The sequence below is a fragment of the Chiloscyllium punctatum genome, chromosome 39 (genome assembly GCF_047496795.1).
Source record: "Chiloscyllium punctatum isolate Juve2018m chromosome 39, sChiPun1.3, whole genome shotgun sequence".
Lineage (NCBI taxonomy): Eukaryota > Metazoa > Chordata > Chondrichthyes > Orectolobiformes > Hemiscylliidae > Chiloscyllium > Chiloscyllium punctatum.
This window is the reverse complement of record NC_092777.1, coordinates 9,040,583-9,068,145: the sequence shown is the minus strand read 5'-3', so window position 1 is coordinate 9,068,145 and position 27,563 is coordinate 9,040,583. Positions and strand designations below refer to the sequence as shown.

Sequence of the window (27,563 nt, the reverse complement as noted above, 5' to 3'; positions counted from 1 at the left end):
TAAATGTCCCTAATGACTCCATTACCACTGCTGGCAGTGCATTCCACACACCCACCACTCTTTGTATAAAAGAACCTACCTCTGACATCTCCCCTAAATCTTCCTCTAATCAGCTTAAGATTATGTCCCCTCGTGATAGCCATTTCCATCTTAGGAAAAAGTCTCTGGCTATCCACTCTATCTATGTCTCTCACCATCTTGTACACCTCTATCAAGTCACCTCTCATCCTTCTTCTCTCCACTGAGAAAAGCCATAGCTCCCTCAACCTCCCTTCATAAGACCTGCCCTCCAGTCCAGGCAGCATCCTGATAAGTCTCCTCTGCACTGTCTCTAAAGCTTCCACATCCTTCCTATAATGAGGTGACCAGAACTGAACACAATATTCCAACTGTGGTCTAACCAAGGCTGTATAGAGCTACAGCTAAACCTTGCAGATCTTCAACTCAATCCTCCTGCTAATGAATTCCAGCACATCATATGCCTTCTTAACAAGCAGGCCTTCTTAAAATGGGTGGCACGGTGGCTCAATGGTTAGCACTGCTGCCTCACAACGCCAGGGACCTGAGTTTGATTCCAACCCTGGGCAACTGTCTGTGTGGAGTTTGCACATTCTCCCCATGTCTGCATGGGTTTCCTTCGGGTGCTCTGGTTTCCTCCCACAGTCCAAAAATGTTCAGGTTAGGTGAATTGGCCATGCTAAATTGCCCGTAGTGTTAGGTGAAGTGGTAAATGTAAGGGAATGGGTCTGGATGGGTTGCTCTTTGGAGGGTCGGTGTGGACTTGTTGGGCTGAAGGGCCTGTTTCCACACTGTAGATAATCTAATCTAATCACATGCACTCTAATATCAGACATTGCTCAGTAACAAATACACTGATATCGGATATTGGCCAGTGGCAAACGCAATCTGAAATTGGATATTGCCTGGTATCTCCCACATGCTGATATCAGATATTGCCTGATAACAAACACATTTTTATAATGGATATCACCCAGTATCTCACACGTGCTGATATTGGATACTGACAGGTATCTCACACACACTGACATTGGATGTTGCCTGGTATCACACACATTTTGATATCAGATATCACCTGATGTCTCTCTCACACTCTGATATTGGATATTGCCTGGTAACAAACACACTCTGGTATTATATTTTGCCCAATATCAAACACATTCTCTTATATCAAACATACTGTGATATTGGATATCGCTGGGTGTCAAACACTTTCTGTTATCAGATTTCGCCCAGTAACAAATACACTCTGATAGCGGATATTGCCCGGTATCACACACACTATGATACCGGATATCACCCGATATTTCACACACTTTAATATCACAGATCACGCAGTAACAAACACTCTGATATTGGATATCAGTTGATAACAAATGCACTCTGGTATTGGGTTTCCCCTGTATCTCGCACACTCTGAAATTGGATATCACCCAGTATCTCTCACACTCTGATATCAGATACCAACAGATATCTCACACACTGATATCAGACGTCGCCCAGAATCTCACACACTTTGGCATCGGATATTGCCCAGTGTCAGGCACACTCTGACATCGGATATCACCCCGGTAACAAATACATGCCAATATCGGATATCACCCAGTTATAAACACACTCTGATAGTAGATATCACCCAGCATCAAAATGCAATCTGATATCAGATATCACCAGGTATCGAAAACAGTCTGAGATTCGATATCGTCCAGTAACACACACACTCTGATTTGGATATCACCCATTATCAAAAATATTCTGATATCAGATATCATCTGATAATACACACAATGATATCAGATATCACCTGGTATCAAGCACACTCTGATATTGGATATTGTTGGGTATCACACATGCTCTGATATCAATGGGTATCAAACAGAGTCTGAAATCAGATATCATTCAGTAATGAACACACTTTGATAGGGGATATCACCTGGTATCTCACACACACTCTGATATCAAATTTTAACAGGTATCTCACACATACTGATATTGGGGGGTTAAAATAGGGTTGACAGTGAGAACCTTTTTCCACGTATGGAGTCAGCTATTACAAGGGGGCATAGCTTTAAATTAAGGGGGGGTAGATATAGGACTGATGTTAGGGGTAGGTTCTTCACTCAGCGAGTCGTAAGTTTATGGAATGCCCTGCCAGTAGCAGTGGTGGACTCTCCCTCTTTATGGGTATTTAAGCGGGCATTGGATAGGTATATGGAGGATAGTGGGTTAGTGTAGGTTAGGTGGGCTTTGATCGGCGCAACATCGAGGGCCGAAGGGCCTGTACTGTGCTGTATTCTTCTATGTTCTATGTTCTATGTTCTATGGATGTCACCCAGTATCACACACACTCTGATATCAGATATCACCTGGTAACAAACACTCTGATATCAATATTGACTGATATCAAACACACTCTGATATCAGACATTGCCCAGTAACAAGCACATTTTGATAGTGGATATCGCCCGGTATCTCTCACACTCTGATATCAGACACAAACAATTATCTCACACACTCTGATATCGGACATTGCCCGGTGTCAGGAACACTCTGACATTCGATATTGCCCTGGTAAAAAACACACTTTGATATTGGATATCACCCAGTTACGAACACAGTCTGATAACAGATATCACCCAGTATCGAAACACACTCCAAAATCTAATATCACCCAGTATCAAACACACTCTGAGATCAGATATTGTCTGTTAACACACGCAATCTGATGTTGGATATCACCCAGTATCAGAGTTGAGAGTGTGGTGCTGGAAAAGCACAGCTGGTCAGGCAGCATCCAAGGAGCAGGAGAATCAATGTTTCAGGCATAAGCCTTTCATCAGGAAGGACATTCCTGATGAAGGGCTTATGTCCAAAATATCAATTCCCCTGCTCCTTGGATGCTGCCTGACCTGCTGTGCTTTGCCAGAACCACGCTCTCAACTCTGATCTCCAGGATCTGCTGTCTGAACTTTCTCCTATCACCCAGTATCACACATACTCTAATATCAGGTATCACCTGATAACATACACTCTGGTATCAGATATCACCCAGTGTCAAACACTCTCTGATATTGGATATCTCCCAGTATCAAACACACTCTGATATTGTCTGGTAACAAACACACTGTGATATCAGATATCGCCGGGTACCAAATATACTCTGAAATTGGATATCACCAGATATCTCACACAATCTAATAGCGGATGTCTTCCACTATCAAATGCACTCTGAAAGCAGATATAGCTCAATTTCACACACTCTGATATCAGACATAGCCCAATATCACACACACTGTGATATCGGATATTGCCTAATATCAAAATATTGGATATACCCCAGTAACAAACACTTTGATATTGATATTGTCTGATATCACACACACTTTGATATCGGATATTATCGAGCAAGAAACACTCTGATATCAGATTTCGACTAGTATCACATACTCTGATATCAGATTTCACCGGGTATCAAACACTCTGATATCGTATATTGCCTGGTATCAAATACACTCTGATATCAGATATTGTCCGGTGACATGCACACACTGATATCAGATATAGCTGGTATCAGACCCGTTCTGATATCAGATAATGCCCTGGTAACAAACACACTCTGATATTGGATATTGCCCCGCTACAAACACACTCTGATAAAGATCTTGCCCAGTATCAAAACACACTCTGATATTAGACACGTCCCGGTAATAAATGCAATCTGATATCGGATATCGCCCAGTTACAAGCACACTTTGATAATGAATATCGCCTGGTATTGAAATCAGATATCATCTGGTATCGCACTTACTCTGAGGTTGGATATTGTCCAGTAACACATACACTCTGATATTGGATATCACTCAGTATCACAAATACTCTGATATCAAATATCACCGGATACACTATGATATCAGATATCAGCCAGTACCAAACGTACACTGATATTGGATATCATTGGGTATCTCACACATCGAGTATCAAACATACTCTGATATCAGATATCGCCTAATATCAATCACACTCTGATATCAGATATTGTCTGGTATCAAACACAGTCTGATATTGGATATCACCCAGTGACACACACTGATATTGGATAGAGCCCACTATCACACACAGTCTGATATCAGATATCTTCCAGTAGCAAACATACTCTGATATTGGATATCACTTATATCTCACACACTCTGATATTGGATACTGACTGGTATGACACACACTTTGAAATCGGATATCTCCTGGTATCAAATGCACAGTGGTGTCAGATATCACCTGGTGACATACACACTCTGATATTGATTAGATTAGATTAGATTACTTACAGTGTGGAAACAAGTCCACACCGCCCCCCCCCCCGAAGTGCAACCCACCCATACCCCTACATTTACCCCTTACCTAACACTACGGGCAATTTAGCATGGCCAATTCGCCTGACCTGCACATCTTTGGACAGTGGGAGGAAACCGGAGCACCCGGAGGAAACCCACGCAGACACGGGGAGAATGTGCAAACTCCACACAGTCAGTTGCCCGAGGCAGGAATTGAACCTGGGTCTCTGGCGCTGTGAGGCAGCAGTGCTAACCACTGTGCCACCGTGCCGCCCGGGATCAAACAGACACTAATATCGGATGTCGTCCATTTTCAAACGCGTTCTAACATTGGATATCACCCAGTATCTCTCACAATCTGATATCGGGTATCACCCGGTATCACATAGATTATTGAAGAATAACCTCATGGTCAATTTTTTTTAAACCAGAGTAAGGTTTAGTTTTAGTAAGACTGACATGAATAGCAGAGTAAACAGAAAGACTAAATGAAGCTATGTCATGATATAGGAGGTATGAAACTCAGAGTTCAATGTTGTTTAGAAGGTCATGATGAATATTCTTCAAAGTCATCAGCAGAAACATGTTGTGAGATGAAGTAAATTCATGTCATAGAGTCATAGAGATGTACAGCATGGAAACAGACCCTTCGGTCCAACCTGTCCATGCCGACCAGATATCCCAACCCAATTTAGTCCCACCTGCCAGCACCCGAACCATATCCCTCCAAACCCTTCCTATTCATATACCCATCCAAATGCATCTTAAATGTTGCAATTGTACCAGCCTTCACCACATCCTCTGGCAGCTCATTCCATACATGTACCACCCTCTGTGTGAAAAAGTTGCCTCTTAGGTCTCTTTTATATCTTTCCTCTCTCACCCTAAACCTATGCCCTCTAGTTCTGGACTCCCCAACCCCAGGGAAAAGACTTTGCCTATTTATCCTATCCATGCCCCTCATAATTTTGTAAACTTCTCTAAGTTCACCCCTCAGCCTCCGAAGCTCCAGGGAAAACATCCCCAGCCTGTTCGGCCTCTCCCAATAGCTCAAAACCTCCAACCCTGGCAACATCCTTGTAAATCTTTTCTGAACCCTTTCAAGTTTCACAACATCTTTCCAATAGGAAGGAGAACAGAATTGCACGCAATATTCTAACAGTGGCCTAACCAATGTCCTGTACAGCCGCAACATGACTTCCCAACTCCTGTACTCAATACTCTGACCAATAAAGGAAAGCATACCAAACTCCTTCTTCCCTATCCTGTCTACCTGCGACTCTACTTTCAAGGAGCTATGAACCTGCACTCCAAAGTCTCTTTGTTCAGCAACACTCCCTAGGACCTTACCATTAAGTGTATAAGTCCTGCTAAGATTTCATTTCCCAAAATGCAGCACCTCGCATTTATCTGAATTAAACCCCATCTGCCACTTCTCAGCCCATTGGCCCATCTGGTCAAGATCCTGTTGTAATCTGAGGTAACCCTCTGCGCTGTCCACTACACCTCCAATTTCGGTGTCATCTACAAACTTACTAATTGTACCTTTTATGCTCACATCCAAATCGTTTATGTAAATGACAAAAAGTAGAGGACCCAGCACCGATCCTTGTGGCACTCCACTGGTCACAGGCCTCCATTCTGAAAAACAACCCTCCACCACTACCTTCTATCTTCTACATTTGAGCAGGTTCTGTATCCAAATGGCGAGTTCTCCCTGTATTCCATGAGATCTAACCTTGCTAGTCAGTCTCCCATGGGGAACCTTGTCAAACGCCTTACTGAAGTCCATATAGATCACATCTACTGCTCTGCCCTCATCAATCTTCTTTGTTATTTCTTCAAAAAACTCAATCAAGATTTCCCACGCACAAAGCCATGTTGACTATCCCTAATCAGTCCTTACCTTTCCAAATACATGTACATCCTGACCCTCAGGATTCCCTCCAACAACTTGCCCAACACTGAGGTCAGGCTCACTGGTCTATAGTTCCCTGTCTTGTCTTTATCGCCCTTCTTAAACAGTGGCACCACATTTGCCAACGTCCAGTCTTGCGGCACCTCACCTGTGACTATCGATAATACAAATATCTCAGCAAGAGGCCCAGCAATCACTTCTCTAGCTTCCCACAGAGTTCTCGGGTACACCTGATCAGGTCCGGGGATTTATCCACCTTTAACCGTTTTAAGACATCCAGCACTTCCTCCTCTGTAATCTGGACATTTTGCAAGATGTCACCATCTATTTCCCTACAGTCTATATCTTCTATAACCTTTCACCACAGTAAATATTGATGCAAAATATTCATTTAGTATCTCCCCCATTTTCTGTGGCTCCACACCCAAAGTCTGCCTTGCTGATCTTTGAGGGGCCCTATTCTCTCCCTAGTTACCCTTTTGTCCTTAATATATTTGTGAAAACCCTTTGGATTCTCCTTATTTCTATTTGCCAAAGCTATCTCATGTCCCCATTTTGCCCTCCTGATTTCCCTCTTAAGTATATTCCTACTTTCTTTATACTCTTCTAAGGATTCACTCGATCTATCCTGTCTATAACTGACATATGCTTCCTTCTTTTTCTTAACCAAACCCTCAATTTGTTAAGTCATCCAGCATTCCCTATACCTACCAGCCTTCCCTTTCACCCTGACAGGAATATACTTTCTCTGGATTCTTGTTATCTCATTTCTGAAGCTGTCCAATTTCCAGCCGTTCCTTTACCTGTGAACATCTGCCCCCAATCAGCTAATACCGTCAAAATTGGCCTTTCTCCAATTTAGAACTTCAACTTTTAGATCTGTTCCATCCTTTTCCATCATTATTTTAAATCTAATAGAATTATGGTTGCTGGTCCCAAAGTGCTCCCCCACTGACACCTCAGTCACCTGCCCTGCCTTATTTCCCAAGAGTAGGTCAAGTTTTGCACCTTCTCTAGTAGGTACATCCACATACTTAATCAGAAAATTTTCTTATACACACTTAACAGATTCCTCTCCATCTAAACCCTTAACACTATGGCAGTCCCAGTCTATGTTTAGAAAGTTAAAATCCCCTACCATAATCACCCTATTATTCTTACAGATAGCTGAGATCTCCTCACAAGTTTGTTTCTTAATTTCCCTCTGACTATTAGGCGGTCTATAATACAATCCCAATAAGGTGCTCATCACTTTCTTATTTCTCAGTTCCATCCAAATAACTTCCCTGGATGTATTTCTGGGAATATCCTCCTTCAGTACAGCTGAAATGCTATCCCTTATCAAAAATGCCACTCCCCCTCCTCTTTTGCCTCCCATTCTATCATTCCTGTATCATTTGTATCCTGGAACATTAAGCTGCCAGTCCTGCCCATCCCTGAGCCATGTTTCCGTAATTGTTAAGATATCCCAATCCCATGTTCCTAACCATGCCCTGAGTTCATCTGCCTTCCCTATTAGGCCCCTTGCATTGAAATAAATGCAGTTTAATTTATTAGTTCTACCTTGTCATGGCCTGCCCTGACTGTTTGACTCACTTCTGTTCTCAACTGTACCAGTCTCAGATTGATCTCTTTCCTCACTATCTCTCTTGGTCCCACTCCCCCCACCTTACTAGTTTAAATCCTCCCAAGCAGCTCTAGCAAATTTCCCTGCCAGTATATTAATCCCCTTCCAAATTAGGTCCAATCCATCCTTCTTGTACAGGTCATTTCTACCCCAAAAGAGATTCCAATGATCCAAAAATGTGAATCCTTCTCCCATATACCAGTTCCTCAGCTATGTATCTTTTGAAAATTGAAGAAAACCTCCATCATTGTCCAGAAGATAACTTGCTAGAGGAAATCTGACAAAGGAGAAACATGAGAAATTTCCTTGAACCAAATTCCACCTCCCGTCCCAAGTGAAAGTCAAAAAGAAAGTGAATGTTTTCTCGTATCATGCAATCTCCAATAGAGCAAAGAGTTTTGATTTTGTTAAATCAGTCAGTTTCTGATTATATGATGTTGCTTGGCAGCTTCAATATTCAGTGTTGACTCAGCCTGAGATGTTGTGAGAGCAGAGTAAAATAAATGATAATGGAAGCAGACAGCCAGAAAGCAAATAAGAGAAGACCAACAGATCACTGGAAAGAAAGTGGGAAGGAAAAGTAAATTGTTTGTTCTTTTCCTTATTTCTTGTCAAATTAGGATATTTTTGTTGAGCACCTGTGAAGAGTTCTGAAAAAAATAATTTCCTTTTACATAAAAATGACTGAAAATATTACTCATTTTGTTTTAGTTACAAGTCCTATTGTAATATTGCACAGATCTCAGATATCACAACATGTTACACTGAAGTATAAAAGGTGTCTATCGTACTCTCTGTACATTATGTCAGTCAGTCAACCTGTTGGTTAGTCAACCTCTCATTCTGTCAGCCTGCGAGTTAGATAATCTCTCATTCTGTCAGCCTGTGAGTTAGATAATCTCTCATTCTGTCAGCCTGTGAGTCAGTCACCTCTGATTTTGTCAGTCCACCAGTCAGCCAGTCAACACTGTATATATTATAATAGTAACGTAAGTATCCATAAGTTTGAGATGCTGTGTACATAGTTAGTGGTTAATACACATTCAAACATCCGTCTCAATAAGAACCCAAATTTTTGTAGTTTGTGAGACTTGGGCTAAAATATAGAAAACCACATTACAGTCACACATCACTGTAAGAACAACTTTGAAGTCCACCCTGTTAAACTTTAAACTATTATTTATGTTGGGTTAATCGTCTTGTACTCCAGAAAACTATGTACATGTATCATTTCAAATTTAATATATAAATGAGCTATGAGTGTAGTACTGGATGAGTGGTGCTGGAAGAGCACAGCAGTTCAGGCAGCATCCAAGGAGCTTCGAAATCGATGTTTCGGGCAAAAGCCCTTCATCAGGAATAAAAACAGTGAGCCTGAAGCGTGGAGGGATAAGCTAGAGGAGGGTGGGGGTGGGGAGAAAGTCGCATAGAGTACAATCGGTGAGTGGGGGAGGGGATGAAGATGATAGGTCAGGGAGGAGAGGGTGGAGTGGATAGGTGGAAAAGTAGATAGGCAGGTAGGACAAGTCCGGACAAGTCATGGGGACAGTTACTGAGCTGGAAGTTTAGAACTAGGGTGGGGGGTGGGGGAAGGCGAAATGAGGAAACTGTTGAAGTCCACATTGATGCTCTGGGGTTGAAGTATTCCGAGGCGGAAGATGAGGCGTTCTTCCTCCAGGCATCTGGTGGTGAGGGAGCGGCGGTGAAGGAGGCCCAGGACCTCCATGTCCTCGGCAGAGTGGGAGGGGGAGTTGAAATGTTGGGACACGGGGCGGTGTGGTTGATTGGTGCGGGTGTCCCGGAGATGTTCCCTAAAGCGCTCTGCTAGGAGGCGCCCAGTCTCCCCAATGTAGAGGAGACCGCATTGGGAGCAACAGATACAATAAATGATATGCAAGTAAAACTTTGATGGGTGTGGAAGGCTCCTTTAGGGCCTTGGATAGAGGTGAGGGAGGAGGTGTGGGCACAGCTTTTACAGTTCCTCCGCTACATTGATGACTGCATTGGCGCCACCTCGTGCTCCCGCACCCTGTTAAACTTTAAACTATTATTTATGTTGGGTTAGTCGTCTTGTACTCCAGAAAACTATGTACATGTATCATTTCAAATTTAATATATAAATGAGCTATGAGTGTAGTACTGGATTAGTGGTACTGGAAGAGCACAGCAGTTCAGGCAGCATCCAAGGAGCTTCGAAATCGACGTGGGGAGTGGTGCCGGTGTGCTTATGGAAGATCAACTGCTCTATGTAGCCAACAAAGAGACAGGCATAGCTGGAGCCCATACGTGTGCCCACAGCCTCAACCTGTCTACCTCCCTCCCCCACTCCAACCTCTCACCCTCACAACGTGCGGCCCTCCGATCCCTCTGCTCCAATCCCAACCTCACCATCAAGCCAGCGGATAAAGGAGGCGCAGTGGTAGTCTGGCGCACTGACCTCTACACCGCTGAAGCCAAACGTCAACTCGAGGACACCTCTTCCTACTGCCCCCTCGACCATGACCCCACCCCCCATCACAAACCATTATCTCCCAGACCATACAGAACCTTATCACCTCAGGAGATCTGCCACCCACAGCTTCCAACCTTACAGTCCAGGAACCCCGCACTGCCCGTTTCTACCTCCTTCCAAAGATCCACAAGCCTGACCATCCTGGCCGACCCATTGTCTCAGCATGCTCCTGCCCCACTGAACTCATCTCTACCTACCTCGACACTGTCCTATCCCCCCAGTCCAGGAACTCCCCACATACGTTCGAGACACCACCCACGCCCTCCATCTCCTCCAAGACTTCCGTTTCCCTGGTCCCCAATGCCTCATCTTCACCATGGATATCCAATCCCTCTACACCTCCATCTGCCATGACCAGGGCCTCCAAGCCCTCCTTTTTTGCCTCTCCAGACGTCCCCAACAGTACCCTTCCACCGACACTCTCATTCGTTTGGCCGGTCTGGTCCTCACCCTTAACAATTTCTCCTTTGAATCCTCCCACTTCCTCCAGACCAAAGGGGTAGCCGTGGGCACACGTATAGGTCCCAGCTATGCCTGTCTCTTTGTTGGCTACGTAGAGCAGTTGATCTTCCGTAATTACACCGGCACCATTCCCCACCTCTTCCTCCGCTACATTGATGACTGCATTGGCGCCACCTCGTGCTCCCGCGAGGAGGTTGAGCAATTCATCAACTTCACCAACACATTCCACCCTGACCTTAAATTTACCTGGACCATCTCTGACACCTCCCTCCCCTTCCTGGACCTCTCCATCTGCATTAATGATGACCGACTTGACACTGACATTTTTTACAAACCCACCGACTCCCACAGCTACCTAGATTACACCTTTTCCCACCCTACCTCTTGCAAAAATGCCATCCCGTATTCCCAATTCCTCTGCCTCCGCCGGATCTGCTCCCAGGAGGACCAGTTCCACTATGGAACACACCAGATGGCCTCCTTCTTTAGAAACCGCAATTTCCCTTCACACGTGGTTAAAGATGCCCTCCAACGCATCTCGTCCACATCCCGCACCTCCGCCCTCAGACCCCACTCCTCCAACCGTAACAAGGACAGAACGCCCCTGGTGCTCACCTTCCACCCTACCAACCTTCGCATAAACCAAATCATCCGCCGACATTTCCGCCACCTCCAAACAGACCCCACCACCAGGGAGATATTTCCCTCCCCACCCCTTTCCGCCTTCTGCAAAGACCGTTCCCTCTGTGACTACCTGGTCAGGTCCACGCCCCCCTACAACCCACCCTCCCATCCTGGCACTTTCCCCTGCCAACACAGGAACTGTAAAACCTGTGCCCACACCTCCTCCCTCACTTCCATCCAAGGCCCTAAAGGAGCCTTCCACATCCATCAAAGTTTTACTTGCACATCCACTAATATCATTTATTGTATCCGTTGCACCCGATGCGGTCTCCTCTACATTGGGGAAACTGGGCGCCTCCTAGCAGAGCGCTTTAGGGAACATCTCCGGGACACCCGCACCAATCAACCACACCGCCCCGTGTCCCAACATTTCAACTCCCCCTCCCACTCTGCCAAGGATATGGAGGTCCTGGGCCTCCTTCACCACCGCTCCCTCACCACCAGACGCCTGGAGGAAGAACGCCTCATCTTCCGCCTTGGAACACTTCAACCCCAGGGCATCAATGTGGACTTCAACAGTTTCCTCATTTCGCCTTCCCCCACCCCCCACCCTAGTTCTAAACCTCCAGCTCAGTAACTGTCCCCATGACTTGTCCGGACTTGTCCTACCTGCCTATCTCCTTTTCCACCTATCCACTCCACCCTCTCCTCCCTGACCTATCATCTTCATCCCCTCCCCCACTCACCCATTGTACTCTATGCTACTTTCTCCCCACCCCCACCCTCCTCTAGCTTATCTCTCCACGCTTCAGGCTCACTACCTTTATTCCTGATGAAGGGCTTTTGCCCGAAATGTCGATTTCGAAGCTACTTGGATGCTGCCTGAACTGCTGTGCTCTTCCAGCACCACTAATCCAGAATCTGGTTTCCAGCATCTGCAGTAATTGTTTTTACCTCTATGAGTGTAGTCCTGTATACTGAACAATTTCTCAAAATGCTCTCTCCACTATCTTCTCAGTTGAAGCAATATAAATAAGGTCTGTTCAAGAATAACTGCCATCAGTTGAACAGATATTAGTCTTGCCCAGTACAATACACAACACCTTAGCAACCATTCCATGTTTTAAACACTGTTCCATAGTAACCAGTTCAAACCTCCACGTTGACATTTGCTCTGGAATGTCTTCGCCAGCCTCCACATAAATCTTAAATGACAACTTTAGTCCATCCATTAACTTAGAATTAACCTCTCCATTGTCTGCTACAGACCCTGAGAACAACTTCAGCCAACAACTAGGCACCAGGACACCTTCAGGCTTCCCACAAGGCTGTTCAGTCACTCCTGACAAACAACTCTACATTTTTTCTACACACAGAAGAGAAGTTTTGAATATTGAATGCAGACCTGGAGCAGAATTGCCAACTAACTCAATTTACTTGATGACAATTGATTCAAGTGGCTTTTCTCTTGGTTTCACCATTTCTGTCCCTTCACCTTCTCAGGTATCGACCGGTTGCACGCTAGGTTTCATGGGCACTGCTAACCAACTGGTCCCTCCATTTTGCACTCATTTTTTGTGCTTGATCAAAGACAGTTCCTCTAATTATTCATTCGACATCAGAGGCATCACCTATTGATGGCTGTTCACCTGACCTGTATTTTCTAGGTGGAAGTTACTGGCAGAGTGTCAATGGTTGGAACTCTTGCAGATTGTTTCAAACTCTACTTTGTGCACTGAACCTGTTTATAATTAGAATAGGAATCCCTACAGTGTGGAAACAGGCCCTTCAGCCCAACAAGTCCACGTTGACCCTCAGAAGGTTTTCCTACAAGGTCCCATGACCCTACCCTATTACTTTACATTTCCCCTGTCTAATGCAACTAACCTATACATCCCTGAATACTATGAGTGATTTAGCTTGGCCAATTCACCTAACCTGCACATCTTTCGACTGTAGGAGGAAACCAGAGCATACCCACACAGACACAGGAAGAATGTGCAAACTCCACACAGACAGTCACCCAAGGCAAGAATCGAACCTGGGTCCCTTGCGCTGTGAGGCAGCGGTGCTAACCACTGAGCCACTGTGCTGCCCTAATGGTGACCTTGCTGTTGAAATAGCTTGGCTTGATTGTTGGGGGTCCATTATCTCAGTTGACTGGATGGCTGGTCTGTGCTGCAGAGAGATGCCGATAGTGTGAGATCAATTCCTGTACCAGCTAAGGTCATTATGAGAGCCCTGCTTTCTCAAACTTGTCCCTTGCCTGAAACATGGTGGCCGTCAAGTTATACACCAGAAACCTCTCTTTAATTAGAGAGAGCAGCCTGTGGTCACCCAGGACTACTCAACTTTCACTTCACTTATAGCTTTGTCTCACCAGCTCCTTACCAAGCTCCTTGACTTGATTCCGGCCGAACCACTACAACAACAGCCTGCATCTCCATAGTGCCTTGAACCAATGTCGAGTGGTCCACTTGGCACTGCACAAACAGAATCTGGCACCAGGCCACATTAGGAGATATAAGGACAGGTGGCCAAAGGTCTGGGTTCATGTTGAAAAGCCAGCTTCAGAGGTGTGAGAAGGACATTCCAGAACCTAGATACAGTGACGGAGTGCTGTGAGATTTAGGAAAGTGCAGGAAGTCAGAATCAAAAGACCACAGTAATCTCTGAATGTTGGAGGTTCGGAGCAACTGTAGAGATAAGGAGGATGAGGCCATGGAGGGATTTGAAAACAAGGGTGGGAATTTTAAATCTGAGATGTTGCTGGAGCCAGTGCAGGTTGATTTCAACTCCATATTGTCAACTGATCTGGTGTGTGTGTGTGTGTGTGTGTGTGTGTGTGTGTGTGTGAGAGAGAGAGAGAGAGAGAGAGAGAGATGGTGGTGAGAGTGGTTGACTGCTGCACGCTGTAAGGGTTGGTTATGACTGACTGAAACTAAACTCTCCCTCTCTCTCTACAGCACTGCTGCTGCTATATGATATCACGAGCAAGTCATCGTTTGACAACATCAGGGTAAGATGCTTCAAATTTCCTGACTCTCAGGCAAATAAATTTGGGGAATTCAGATGGTGGAATGATCTTGCATTAATCATGCAAAAGGAGAGTCCATTTTCATACAATCCAGAAGCAGGCCATTCAGCCCACACCAACTCTCCAAAGAGCAACCCAACCAGACTAACAGCCCTACCTTATTTCTGTAACCCTGCATTTCCCCTGGCTAATCCACATAGCCTGCACATCTTTGAACAGTGGAAGGAAATCCACAAACACACGGGGAGAATATGCAAACTCCATACAGACAGTTGCCCAAGGTGGGATCGAACCTGGGACCCTACCGCTGTGAGGCAGCAGTGCTAACCACTGAGCCAACCTTTTTACCCTCCTTGTTTCAATGCCCACTGTTTTCACCATGATCAAATTCGAGAGTGGGATTAACGTAGATAGGTTGATGCAGATGGATAAAATGCTCCTTCTGTTATGTATGACTCAATGACTCTAAGCTTCATCATTTAGTCACCTTCGCAAACTGAATGTCAACTCAGAGCAACAAGCTCATCTCTGAACCAGGAGGTCATGGGTTCACTGATCCACTCTACAAACATCAGTAAGTAATCCAGGCAGCTGACACAGTACAGCACCAAGAGAGTACTGCACTGTTGGAACACTTTCAGTGTTGCAGTGTCAAGCACATAACCCTAGAATTGTACTTTGACACAGTATAGACAGAGAAAGCATTAAACCAAGCCACATTTGCATCTCAAGCTGACAGCAAAAGTCACAGAATCTCAGAATTGTTACTGCACGGAAGGAGGCCATTCAGCCCATTGGGTTTGCAGTGGCTGAATGATCTAGTCCAATTCTATTACCTAGCGTCAATCTCCTGCCTTTTCTAATGTCTAAAAATGCTCCCACCTTCAATTGAAATACATCCAGGGAGGGCTGTGCCCTTTGTTAGAAAGGAAGATCACATTTCTTCGCACTTTTCTTGGCCATAAGACATCCCAAAACACTTTGCAGTCAACTAGGTACTTTTTAGTGTAAATTGACATGGTAAGGCCGTACAACAGCCAATTCATGCATAGCAAGCTCCCACAAACGGCAAAATAAAACTTGCCAAATAATCTGTTGATTTATGATGTTGATTGAAGGATAAATATTCACCAGAATACTAAGGATAACTGCCATGCTTTTCAGTTAAATAGTGCAGTTGAATTATTAATGTCTAACTGAGAAGGAAAGTCAGGTCTCAGAGTAATATCGCATCCAAAATGTGGCAGTACAGCACCCCCTCAGCGAGAACATTAGCCTTGATCTTCCATGCACAAGTCATAAAGTGGGTCTTGAGCCCAGAGCCTTTGAGTCAGCAGTGAGAATACCACCCACTGAGCTCCAGCTGCCAATATGCACTGTTCTCTCTCAACCAGAAAGTGATCAGGAAGGTTTCCTACCCTCAGTCTAATTCAAACCTTAACCCTAATATGTCCAGGAAGAGCCATGTTCTCAGTTAAAACATGCCAAGGATGAGATATAAGCTGCCTTTTTTTTCAGATAAAGTGCACCTTCAATTTTTATCTCTAATTAACTAGTCATTGCTGAGAATGTCACAATGCGTGGAACTATCAATGTCAGCCTTGAGGGGCAGAAACAGTCTTGGGGAAGTGTTAAGAAGCTTAATTGGTATTCAGCTGTTGACACTTTATTCACACCATCCAACACCTTGGTCATCTGCAGAGACTCAACATTCCACTCACATCATTTGTATGATCTTTTGATCTTTCTGCCCTTGATCTCTCTGGCCGTACATTCTGTGCTCTGTGTTCCTCCTTCTCATTTTACCTGATGAAGGGGCTGTTGCTCCGAAAGCTGGTGATTTCAAATAAACCTGCTGGACTACAACCTGGTGAAATGTGATTCCCGAATACACAGAAGCAGGAGCAGAAATGCCAGGCACAAGATCATGGCCACTCTGCTCTATTATGTTCTGGAGTGAGTCTCTTCAGTGAACCTGTGACCTAGTAGGCTATTAGAAAGGTTTTAGAGCTTATGAAAACTGAGTCCATTTGTCTCACTGGGGGCTCGATGGGCCTGAGTGACCAGGTATCAAGTAAAGCTCCTGTCCTGATCGCCATCCAGTGGCTGCTGCTATCACATACAAATATATAAGCAATAGGTTGGGCTGAGGGGAATGATATCAAGTTTAACTCTGCAGACCCGTGTAGTTAAATAGACTATCAAATTTGGGCTAGATTAAGTTGTCAAATCCAACTTGGAGAAGGCAAAAACAGCTATGGAAAGTAAATTTAGAAGCCTACTTCTGAATCAAGGATTCAAATCCATGACAAATGTTTGACAATTGGAATAAAAGTGTAAAGAATCTCAGATAGACAGTTTTCAAAGGAATCTAACAAATTGCTTAGGCATGATTTCCCTTTCAAAAAACTATACTGACTATTCCTGAATGCCTTGAACTTTTCCAGTTGTCTCATTATAACCTCCTAACCCTAATCCAAACACTAATCCTAACCCTAACCCTATCCTAATCTGAACCCTACTCCTAACCCTAACCCTAAACCTAAACCTAAACCTAATCCTGACCATAATCCTAATCCTAACCCTAATCCTAACCCTAACCCTAATCCTAATCCTAACTTTAACCATAATCCTAACACTAACCCTAATCCTTCCCCTAATCCTAACCCTAACCCTAATCTGAATCCTAATTCTAATCCTAATCCTAAACCTATTCCTAACCGTAATCCTAACCCTAACCCTAATCCTACCCCTAATCCTAACCCTAGCCCTAATCCGAACCCTAATTCTAACCATAATCCTAAAACTAATTCTAATCTTAACCCTAATTCTAACCCAAACCCTAATCTAAACCGGAAACCTAATTCTAATCCTAACCCTCACCCTAATCTAAACCCTAACCCTAATCCTAACCCTAACCTGAACCCTAACCCTAACCCTAACCCTAACCTGAACCCTAACCCTAACCCTAACTCTAACCCATGACAGACATGAAACTGACTGGCCCAGAGTTTTCTGTTTTCTGCCTTCTTCCCTTCTTCAAAAGAAGAGTTGTATTTGTCATTTTCTAGTCTGATGGGACCTGACTAGGATCTATTTTTAAATTTGGAAAGTTTAATGCAAGTGCAACTTCTTCCTCATTGGCCACCTTTGAAGTCCTTTATACCCAAGGATTGGTGAACTGGCAGCTCCATCAGTTTGCTCAGTATTGCTTCCCTGGTGATTATAATTTTACCAGGTACCTCTCTTCCTTCAACCACTGATCTACTGGGATTTGTTTTCTATTTGTATTTATTCTTTAGATCACCATTTCCTTATTATCTACTATTAGCACCCTGTTTCCACCCTTGAGAGGACCAACGTTCCTTTTAACCTACTCTTTTCCTTTACAGATATCCTGGAAACTATCTGTTGGTACAGTCCTAGCTAGCTTTCGCTCATACTCTAATTTATTAGACCTGATTACCTATTTGTCAATCTCTGCAATTCACTCAATTCTGACCAGTCATTTGACCCACCACACATTTTTGCCTTTTACTTGATGTTACCTGAACTTCTTTAGTTAACCGTAGATAGTGGGACCCCCCGTTGGAATTTTTCTTTGTATTAGGAATGCACTTACTCAGAGTATTATGAAATTTCTTTTCATATGGCCTGTGATCAGCGGTGCACTGCAAGGATCAGTGCTGGGTACACTACTTTTTGTCATTTTGATTTGGATGTGAATATAGGATATATGGATAATAAGTGGAGAAAGACAGGAAGTCTTGGGGACTTGAGGAAGTTAATGGTGATATTTTGGGGACAGTCCATGTCACAGTAGAGGAGGTGTTGGACATGTTAGAACATGTTGGACGTGTATGAAGGTGGATAAGTCTGATTGTCCTGATCAGATATATCCAAGAACAGTGGAAGAGGCAGGAGAAGAAATTGTAGGGGGCCCTGGCTAATATTTTTACATCATCAGTAGCCATGGGTGAGGTGCCAGCAGACTAGAGGATAGCAAATGTTTATGCACTTATTCAAGAAGGGCTGTAAAGAAAAACCTGGGAACTATAGACCAGTAAGCATCTACCATTGGTATTAGGCAAGTTTCTTGAGAAGATTCTGAGATAAGATATACATGCATTTGGAAAGACAGGGTTTATTTAGGAGTAGTCAGCATGGCTTTGTGCATGAGAGATAAAGCCAATTTGTTGGAGTTATTTGGTGAAGTGACCAGGAAGGTTGATGAGGGCAGGGCAGTGGACATAGTCTATATGGATTTAAGTAAGGCCTTTGATAAGTTTCCACATGATTGGCTGCACAGGAAGGTTAGATTGCATGGAATGCAGGGGAAGCTGGCAAATTGGATACGTAATTGGCTTGATGGTAGGAAGCAGTGGGTAATAGTGGAAGGATGCTGAAAATGTGTTGCTGGAAAAGCGCAGCAGGTCAGGCAGCATCCAAGGAGCAGGAGAATTGACGTTTTGGGCATGAGCTCTTCTTCAGGATGCTGCCTGACCTGCTGCGCTTTTCCAGCAACACATTTTCAGCTCTGATCTCCAGCATCTGCAGTCCTCACTTTCTCCTAAAAGTGGAAGGATGCTTGTCGGACTGAAGGCCTGTGACTAGTGATGTACCTCAGGGGTCGGTGCTGGGCCCATTGCTGTTTGTTATCTATATCAATGATTTGGATGAGAATGTGCAAGGTATGATTAGTAAGTTTGCAGATGACACTAAAGTAGGTGGTATCATGGACAATGAGGAAGGTTATCAGAAATAATTGGAGCAGGACCTTAATCAGCTGGGGAAATGGGCCAAGAAATGGCAAATGAAGTTTAATATAGATAAGTGTGAGGTCTTGCAATTTGGAAAGTCAAATCAAGGCAAGGGTTTCATGAATGGCAGGGCCTTAATGAGTGCAGTGGAACAGAGGGATCTTGGAGTTCAGGTACACGGTTCTCTGAAAGTGGAGTCACAGGTAGACAGGGCAGCGAAGGTGGTTTTTGGCACACTGACCTTCATCAATCAGGGCATTGAGTATTGTCGGAGAATTTAGCCCAATTAATCAGAGATCACAAACACACAAATCAGATTGAGAGCTGACAAGGATTTATTTAACAAAGAGCGACATCGTGAAAGAGACATGACTCTGCTGAAACAGTTACTGGATTAGTGGTGCTGGAAGAGCACAGCAGTTCAGGCAGCATCCAACGAGCAGCGAAATCGACGTTTCGGGCAAAAACCCTTCATCAGGAATAAAGGCAGTGAGCCTGAAGCATGGAGAGATAAGCTAGAGGAGGGTGGGGGTGGGGAGAGAGTAGCATAGAGTACAATGGGTGAGTGGGGGAGGAGATGAAGGTGATAGGTCAAGGAGGAGAGGGTGGAGTGGATAGGTGGAAAAGAAGATAGGCAGGTCGGACAAGTCAAGGAGACAGTAACTGAGCTGGAAGTTTGAAACTAGGATGAGGTGGGGGAAGGGGAAATGAGGAAGCTGTTGAAGTCCACATTGATGCCCTGGGGTTGAAGTGTTCCGAGGCGGAAGATGAGGCGTTCTTCCTCCAGGCGTCTGGTGGTGAGGGAGCGGCGGTGAAGGAGGCCTAGGACCTCCGGTGTAATTACAGAAGATCAACTGCTCTACGTAGCCAACAAAGAGGCAGGCATAGCTGGGACCTATACGTGTGCCCACGGCTACCCCTTTGGTCTGGAGGAAGTGGGAGGATTCAAAGGAGAAATTGTTAAGGGTGAGGACCAGTTCGGCCAAACGAATGAGAGTGTCAGTGGAAGGGTACTGTTGGGGACGTCTGGAGAGGAAAAAACAGAGGGCTTGGAGGCCCTGGTCATGGCGAATGGAGGTGTAGAGGGATTGGATATCCATGGTGAAGAAGAGGCGTTGGGGGCCAGGGAAACAGAAGTCTTGGAGGAGGTGGAGGGCGTGGGTGGTGTCTCGAACGTATGTGGGGAGTTCCTGGACTAGGGGGGATAGGACAGTGTCAAGGTAGGTAGAGATGAGTTCAGTGGGGCAGGAGCATGCTGAGACAATGGGTCAGCCAGGGTGGTCAGGCTTGTGGATCTTGGGAAGGAGGTAGAACCGGGCAGTGCGGGGTTCCCGGACTATGAGGTTGGAAGCTGTGGGTGGGAGATCTCCTGAGGTGATGAGGTTCTGTATGGTCTGGGCGATGATGGTTTGGTGATGGGGGGTGGGGTCATGGTCGAGGGAGCAGTAGGAAGAGGTGTCCTCGAGTTGGCATTGGCTTCAGCGGTGAAGAGGTCAGTGCGCCAGACTACCACTGCGCCCCCTTTATCCGCTGGCTTGATGGTGAGGTTGGGATTGGAGCAGAGGGATTGGAGGGCTGCGCGTTGTGAGGGTGAGAGGTTGGAGTGGGGGAGGGGGGACGACAGGTTGAGGCGGTTAATGTCCCGGCAGCAGTTGGAAATGAAGAGGTCGAGGGCAGGTAATAGGCCAGCGCGGGGTGTCCAGGTGGATGCTGTGTGTTGGAGGTGGGCGAAGGGGTCCTCGGAAGGTGGGCGGGAGTCCTGATTGTGAAAGTAAGCTCGGAGGCGGAGGTGGCGGAAGGATTGTTCGATGTCACGACGTGTATTAAATTCATTGATGCGTGGACGGAGGGGGATGAAGGTGAGTCCTTTGCTGAGGACTGATCGTTCGTCCTCAGTGAGTGGGAGGTCTGGAGGGATGGTGAAAACTCGGCAGGGCCGGGAGCTGGGATCTGGTGCGGGTGTAGAGCTGGGAGTGGGGTCAGAGCCAGTATCTGGAGTGGGTGCGATGGTGGGGGGAATGGGGGTGGAGGCATGAGCTGGGGTAATGTTGCCTTCGGGGTTCTGGGGTGTGGGGATAGTGACAGTGGGGTCTGTGGGGGGTGTGTCAGCAGAATGCAGGTGAGTGGCGCTGGTGGAGGCGGAAGTGGTGGTGATCATGGCAGTAGGGGTGGCGGGAGTCACTGAGCGTGTGGCATCAGCGATGATGTGAGGGCCGGAAGTGGCTGTGGGAGTGGCCATGATGGGGGCGGAAGTGACATCATCACTCAGCGTGGGGGTGGTAGCTGCGTCAGCTGCATGGCTAATGGCGTTTCCGAGGCCAGGGGAATCTTCTGGAATGTTTGAGGAGCGCTGGTTATGGAGGTGGGTGGATAAAAGTTTGTTGTACTTACAGTTTTTGATGTTTGAGATGGAATTGAAATACTGTTTGTTGAGAGTATGAATTCTCCTGAGGATGTAGTACAGAGTGTGTCCTTTGCAATTCTGAGAGAGTGTGGCCCTCAGCTGAGGCAGGGCTGACTGTAGAGAGGTTAGGTGACGGCACATTGCTGCAAGCGTGGAGCGGAGGATCCTGAAGGAGAACTGTTGCTGGTGTTTTTGTATCTGTAGAACGCCCCTGGTGCTCACCTTCCACCCCACAAACCTTCGCATCAACCAAATCATCCACCGTCATTTCCGCCACCTCCAAAAAGACCCCACCACCAGGAATATATTTCCCTCCCCACCCCTTTCCACCTTCCGCAAAGACCGTTCCCTCTGTGACTACCTGGTCAGGGCCACACCCCCCTACGACCCACCCTCCCATTCTGACACTTTCCCCTGCCACCGCAGGAACTGTAAAACCTGTGCCCACACCTCCTCCCTCACCTCTACCCAAGGCCCTAAAGGAGCCTTCCACATCCATCAAAGTTTCACCTGCACATCCACTAATATCATTTATTGTATCCGTTGCTCCCGATGTGGTCTCCTTTACATTGGGGAGACTGGACGCCTCCTAGCAGAGCGCTTTAGGGAACATCTCCGAGACACCTGCACCAATCAACCAAACCGCCCCGTGGCCCAACATTTCAACTCCCCCTCCCACTCTGCCGAGATAATGGAGGTCCTGGGCCTCCTTCACCGCCGCTCCCTCACCACCCAGATGCCTGGAGGAAGAACGCCTCATCTTCCGCCTCGGAACACTTCAACCCCAGGGCTTCAATGTGGACTTCAACAGCTTCCTCATTTCCCCTTCCCCCACCTCATCCTAGTTTCAAACTTCCAGCTCAGTTACTGTCTCCTTGACTTGTCCAACCTGCCTATCTTCTTTTTCACCTATCCACTCCACCCTCTCCTCCTTGACCTATCACCTTCATCCCCTCCCACACTCACCCATTGTACTCTATGCTACTCTCTCCCCACCCCCACCCTCCTCTAGCTTATCTCTCCACGCTTCAGGCTCACTGCCTTTATTCCTGATGAAGGGTTTTTGCCCGAAACGTCGATTTCACTGCTCGTTGGATGCTGCCTGAACTGCTGTGCTCTTCCAGCACCACTAATCCAGTATTTGGTTTTCAGCATCTGCAGTCATTGTTTTTACCTTGAAACAGTTACTGACAGGCTGTTCAGAAGGAACCATAGCTTCTTCCCTGAATAGAGAATACAGTGGAGTTTTATACCCTTACAACAATGAAGTGTGCGTTAAGTGAATGGTGTGAGTTGAATGAAGTGTGAATGGTGTGAGTTGTACAACAAAGAGAAATAAAGTTTATTCATTGAAGAGATTCAAGTGTCTGTTGTCTGACAATGAGTTTCTTACTTGACTCAGATGATTCCGATCCTTGGCTGGAGTAGGTGTTAATGGGTTTCATCCTGGTATCAATGTGTTCGTATAGTTGAGGGGGAAACAAAGTACCTTTGGTTCCTCCTTTTCTGTGTGCCCTTTGTGAAGGCTTGACTCCTAGTGGGAGCAGCTGTGCCCTAAGGGCTTCGGAGGTGCTGGGCTATTTTGGAGTGGGAGGCACATTATAAATTAATCTGAGGAAGTAAATTCTCTTGGTCTGGGGCTGGATGAGTCATGTCCTGAGGTATGTGTGATGTCTGGGGCGGATGATTTGGCCAGTTTGAGGCATTGTGGGTAGGCTTAGTGGCTAAATGCAGACATTTTATCTTGTGTGTTCTGTGACCCTGTTAAGGGGAGGCCGGGACCCATATTTTCTCCCTCAGAATATAGACGTTAGGAAGTTATGTCGCAGTTATACAGGATGTTGGTGAGCCCTCACTTGGAGTTATGTGTTCAGTTTTGGTCACTTTGCTACAAAAAAGATGTTATTAAACTGGACAGAGTGCAGAAGGAATTTATAAGGATGTTGCCAGGACTCAAGGGTCTGAGTTATAGGGAGAGATTAGACAAGCTAGGACCTTTTTCTTTAGAGCGTAGGAGCTTGAGGGGGGTCTTATAGAAATGTACAAGATTATAAAAGCATGGATATGGTGAATGAGTTCAGTCTTTTTCCCAGGGTTCAGAACCAGAGGGTATCAGTTTAAGGTTAGAGGGGAATAAAATAAATGGGAACCTGAGGTGCAACATTTTTAGGTAGAGGGTGTTCGCGGAAGTGGTTGAAGCAAGTATGTTAACAATATTTAAAAGATTTAGAAGGATATGGACCAAGTGCAGGGAAATGGGGTAATCAGCAGGAGGTTTCCCTGTCTATGTTTAACCAGAAGCTATGAGACTTCATGGAGTCTGGTCTCAATATTGAGGACTTGTAGGGCAACTCCATCCTAACTGTATACCATTGTGCCACCCGCCAAGTCTCTCCTGGGACAGGACATATCCAGGGATGAGTTTGGGACATTACCTGATTCCATGAGTATGAGTACGTCAGTCTGTTGTTGGACTAGTCTGTGAGACAGCTCTCCCAATTTGGGGACAAGCCCTAGATGAGCATCCAAGATGGCGGCAGAGTGGGGCTCCTCAGCTGGGGCTCATCCACTCCATCTGCATTTCTTTTTTTCTCTTTTCTCATTTTTTTTCTTCGTTTTACTTAGCTCTGTGAAGAGCTAGGTCATGATGATAGCAGCAGCATTGATGGTGGCAAGGTAAGCCCAACGTTGATTCATGGTGAGTTTGAATTCCCAGCAGTTTCTGCATCAACGAGGTGGGCTCAGCGCCGACTAGAGTAGAGATGAATTTGGGTTCCCCCGGCATCTGTGTCCAGCACAGTCTCATGAAGGCAGGGCCTGGTGGCATCGGCAGTGGCTCCGTCGGCAAGGTAGTACGGGAGCGAACTCTAGGTAAAAACATGGACTGCAAGTGCTGGAAACCAGATTCTAGATGAGAGTGGTGCTGGAAAAGCACAGCAGGTCAGGCAGCATCTGAGGAGCAGGAAAATCGACGTCTTGGGCAAAAGCGCTTCAAGGACTTTAGGCAGATGAGCCAATTTTGGGCCAGCAACATCAGTGGCAACTGTATTGGCGAGGCCCAGCGAGGACTCATGATGGTGGTAGCGGAGGCAAGATAACACCGGAGAGTGGCAATTCTTGTTCAGCAACATGGTGAGAGGAACAAGGAGAACTGTAAAGTTGAACTTTATTTATTTTGCTTTTATATGTTTTTGTTTATTTTTCTGTATTTTAAAATGGCGCTGGAAAGTGGCGAAAGTATAACAGCACGATTTGTAGTGATTATAATGAGGTAGACTTCACAGATTATGAGTTCCTTAATTGTGGCTGTTAATCTGGTTCAATCAGGGAGCCTTGGCTGACAAATAAAAACAGGAGTGTCAGGGCAGTGGTGGTGGAGTAGCAGTAATGTTACTGAATCAGAATCCCAGGCTAAAGTACTTCAGGTCATGGGTTCAAATTCCTCTAGAAATGATAGTGAAATTTGAGTTCAATATAAAAGAAAGGAGTGTCAGAGGTTCTGTTCACTCTGAGAGCTGTCTCTGAGGGAGTTGGATCTGTGTCAAGGACTCTCACATGTAAGTAAAGGGTGAGCTGATGACGGGATACCAGCCTCTGTGGAGTTAGTTTACTTTTCACTGTATTTTGTAACAAAATATACGTGACAATAAATAAATTAAATGAATCAGATGTAAGTAAGGAGGAATTTACAGGGTCGCTAGGGCGGTTTTTGTTGTTGCCTTTTCCAGTGCCTATGTCAATGTTAAGTGATCCATGTGGTTTCATTTCTTTGTTGAGACTTTGTAGCGATTAATACAACTGAGTGGCTTGCTCAGCCGTTTCAGAGGGCAGCTGAAAATCAACCACATTCCTGAGAGTCTGGAATCACATGTAGGCCAGACTAGGTGAGGAAGGCAGATTTCCTTCCCGAAAGGGCATTAATGTGCCAAATAAGTTTTTCCAACAATTAGCAATGGTTTCATAGAGTCATAGAGATGTACAGATTTGATTCTTAATTCCAGATATCCTTTACTGAAATCAAATTCCACCATCAACCCTGGCAGGATTTGAACATTCTACAGTTTGGTAAGCTGTGTCTTCCACTCGGCTAGTACTGTTGACGATGTATATTAACTTTGGATTAACTTGCTGACTGTTCAAGCATGATGAATTAAACTCTTTTGAAAATAAAATCTCAATCTTAATGTTGAATGCAGCATCGCTGGTAATTATCACATTTCTAAAAAAGGTTTTATTCTTAAAAGACAATGATTAGGCAGAACTCTTGAAAACCTCTCACATGCTGTGGATGGGCCACATACCCTGGGACTGAATTCCCCATTTTGCAGAACCCCTGTAAGAGGGAGTAGGCAGTGTAATGTATGTGACCACAAAGTTCGGATTACCCAACCTCTCTCAGATTGCAGGCAAAAAGGGAGAATTGAATGGGAGACTCAAAAGCATTTTGTATATCAGGGAGAGGAGGTGGAGCTATGACTATTGGTTAAATGTATGATTAATTGGTATCTGTGCTGCTGCTGTTTATCCGGGGGGGCAGCCAGTTCCCCCTCAAATTGCTGAGAATTAAGATAAATACTGAGATTGAGATGGACAGGGGCAAGCAGTCTTGATTGAATTCAGGAAGCAGGGACTTTGCAGGATGGAGAATTGAAAACTGAAGAGGATTATTTGTTTATGACAGGAAGTAGGGCTGTGAATGCTGTTAGCACCTATTTATTGTGTAAGCATAGCCCTGGTGAAGCTGATAGTGGAAATGTCAAGGCTCATTTGGAGTGCTTTATTCCAGAGGATGACGCTTGTTGACATAGATGTGACGTGAAACAGATAGACTGAATGGAGGTGGAGTGCAGAAAATCAATTGAGTTGCAGCAGCAGATCGAGGTTAGAGAGCTACAAATTTCCCAAAGCTCTCCTCCCAGCTCATTACTTAATGAGCTATAATAATGCTTGAAGCAGTGAACTCTCAAAATATCATATTAGGTTCTCTTTATCTGTTTTAAACCAATAGTGCTGGTGAGTCAGACTGCTTAGAAGCCATGCTAAATTTAACCACTGTTTCTGCTGTACCTGACACACTAGGATCGACAGCAACTTCCACATTTTCATTCTCCTTATTCTCTCTGAAAGTCTAGGCTCCCTTCAGAACAAGATGTGGCCTTTTGGTCCTTCAATCTTGTTTGTTTGTAATTAGATACTTACAGATATGTATTTAATCTATTTAGTCACCTTGGTATCACAATCCATGAGACCATTGCCCAATAAGGATCAATCACTCTCAGTTTTGAAAGGTCCCATTGACTTTCAGCCTCCAGAGTGTTTTGTGGGTGAGAAGTCCAGGTGTCCAAAACCTCTTGATGTGAAGTAAACTTACCCAACACCACCCCAAATGGATCTCATGTTACAATTTGGGCCCAGAAAAACTTGACCCTATCAACCATATTGACACCTTTAATCATATCAAACATTTCAACTAGATCACCCCAGAGAAGTGTCTTTTACTCAAAAAATACAAGTTGGTTTCTGCAACTGGTCCTCCAAATTTAAACTTTATGGCCTTGGTTGAATTCCACTCAATCCACATGATACGTTCTCCAAGGCCAATGGCATACAGAGCCCAGAAGACAAACTCTAAACACATACTTTCGTATGACTGTGCTGGGGGCACTCGATTGGCACAGTGTAGAGGCAGATTTACTCTGTACCTAACCCCATGCTGTCTCTGTTCTTGGAGCATTTGATGGTAATAGTGTAGAGAGAGATTTACTCTGTATCCAACTACATGGTATCCCTATCCTGGGAATGTTTGATGGGGACAACGTAGACGGAGATTTACCCTGCACCCAATTGCAAGCTATCCCTGTCCTTGGAGTGTT

The 27,563-nt window shown here is 45.3% G+C and overlaps 1 protein-coding gene across 2 annotated transcripts in view; it reads left to right on the top strand.

The window, feature by feature from the left end:
* The window catches only part of LOC140463803 (ras-related protein Rab-37-like), a 139,349-nt gene that overhangs the window by 103,897 nt on the left and 7,889 nt on the right, over positions 1-27,563 (top strand). For both annotated transcript variants that reach the window (XM_072558136.1, XM_072558135.1), the window contains one exon: positions 14,456-14,508. In XM_072558136.1, coding sequence (XP_072414237.1) covers positions 14,456-14,508 — 53 coding nt within the window. The remainder of the gene's footprint in view (positions 1-14,455; positions 14,509-27,563) is intronic.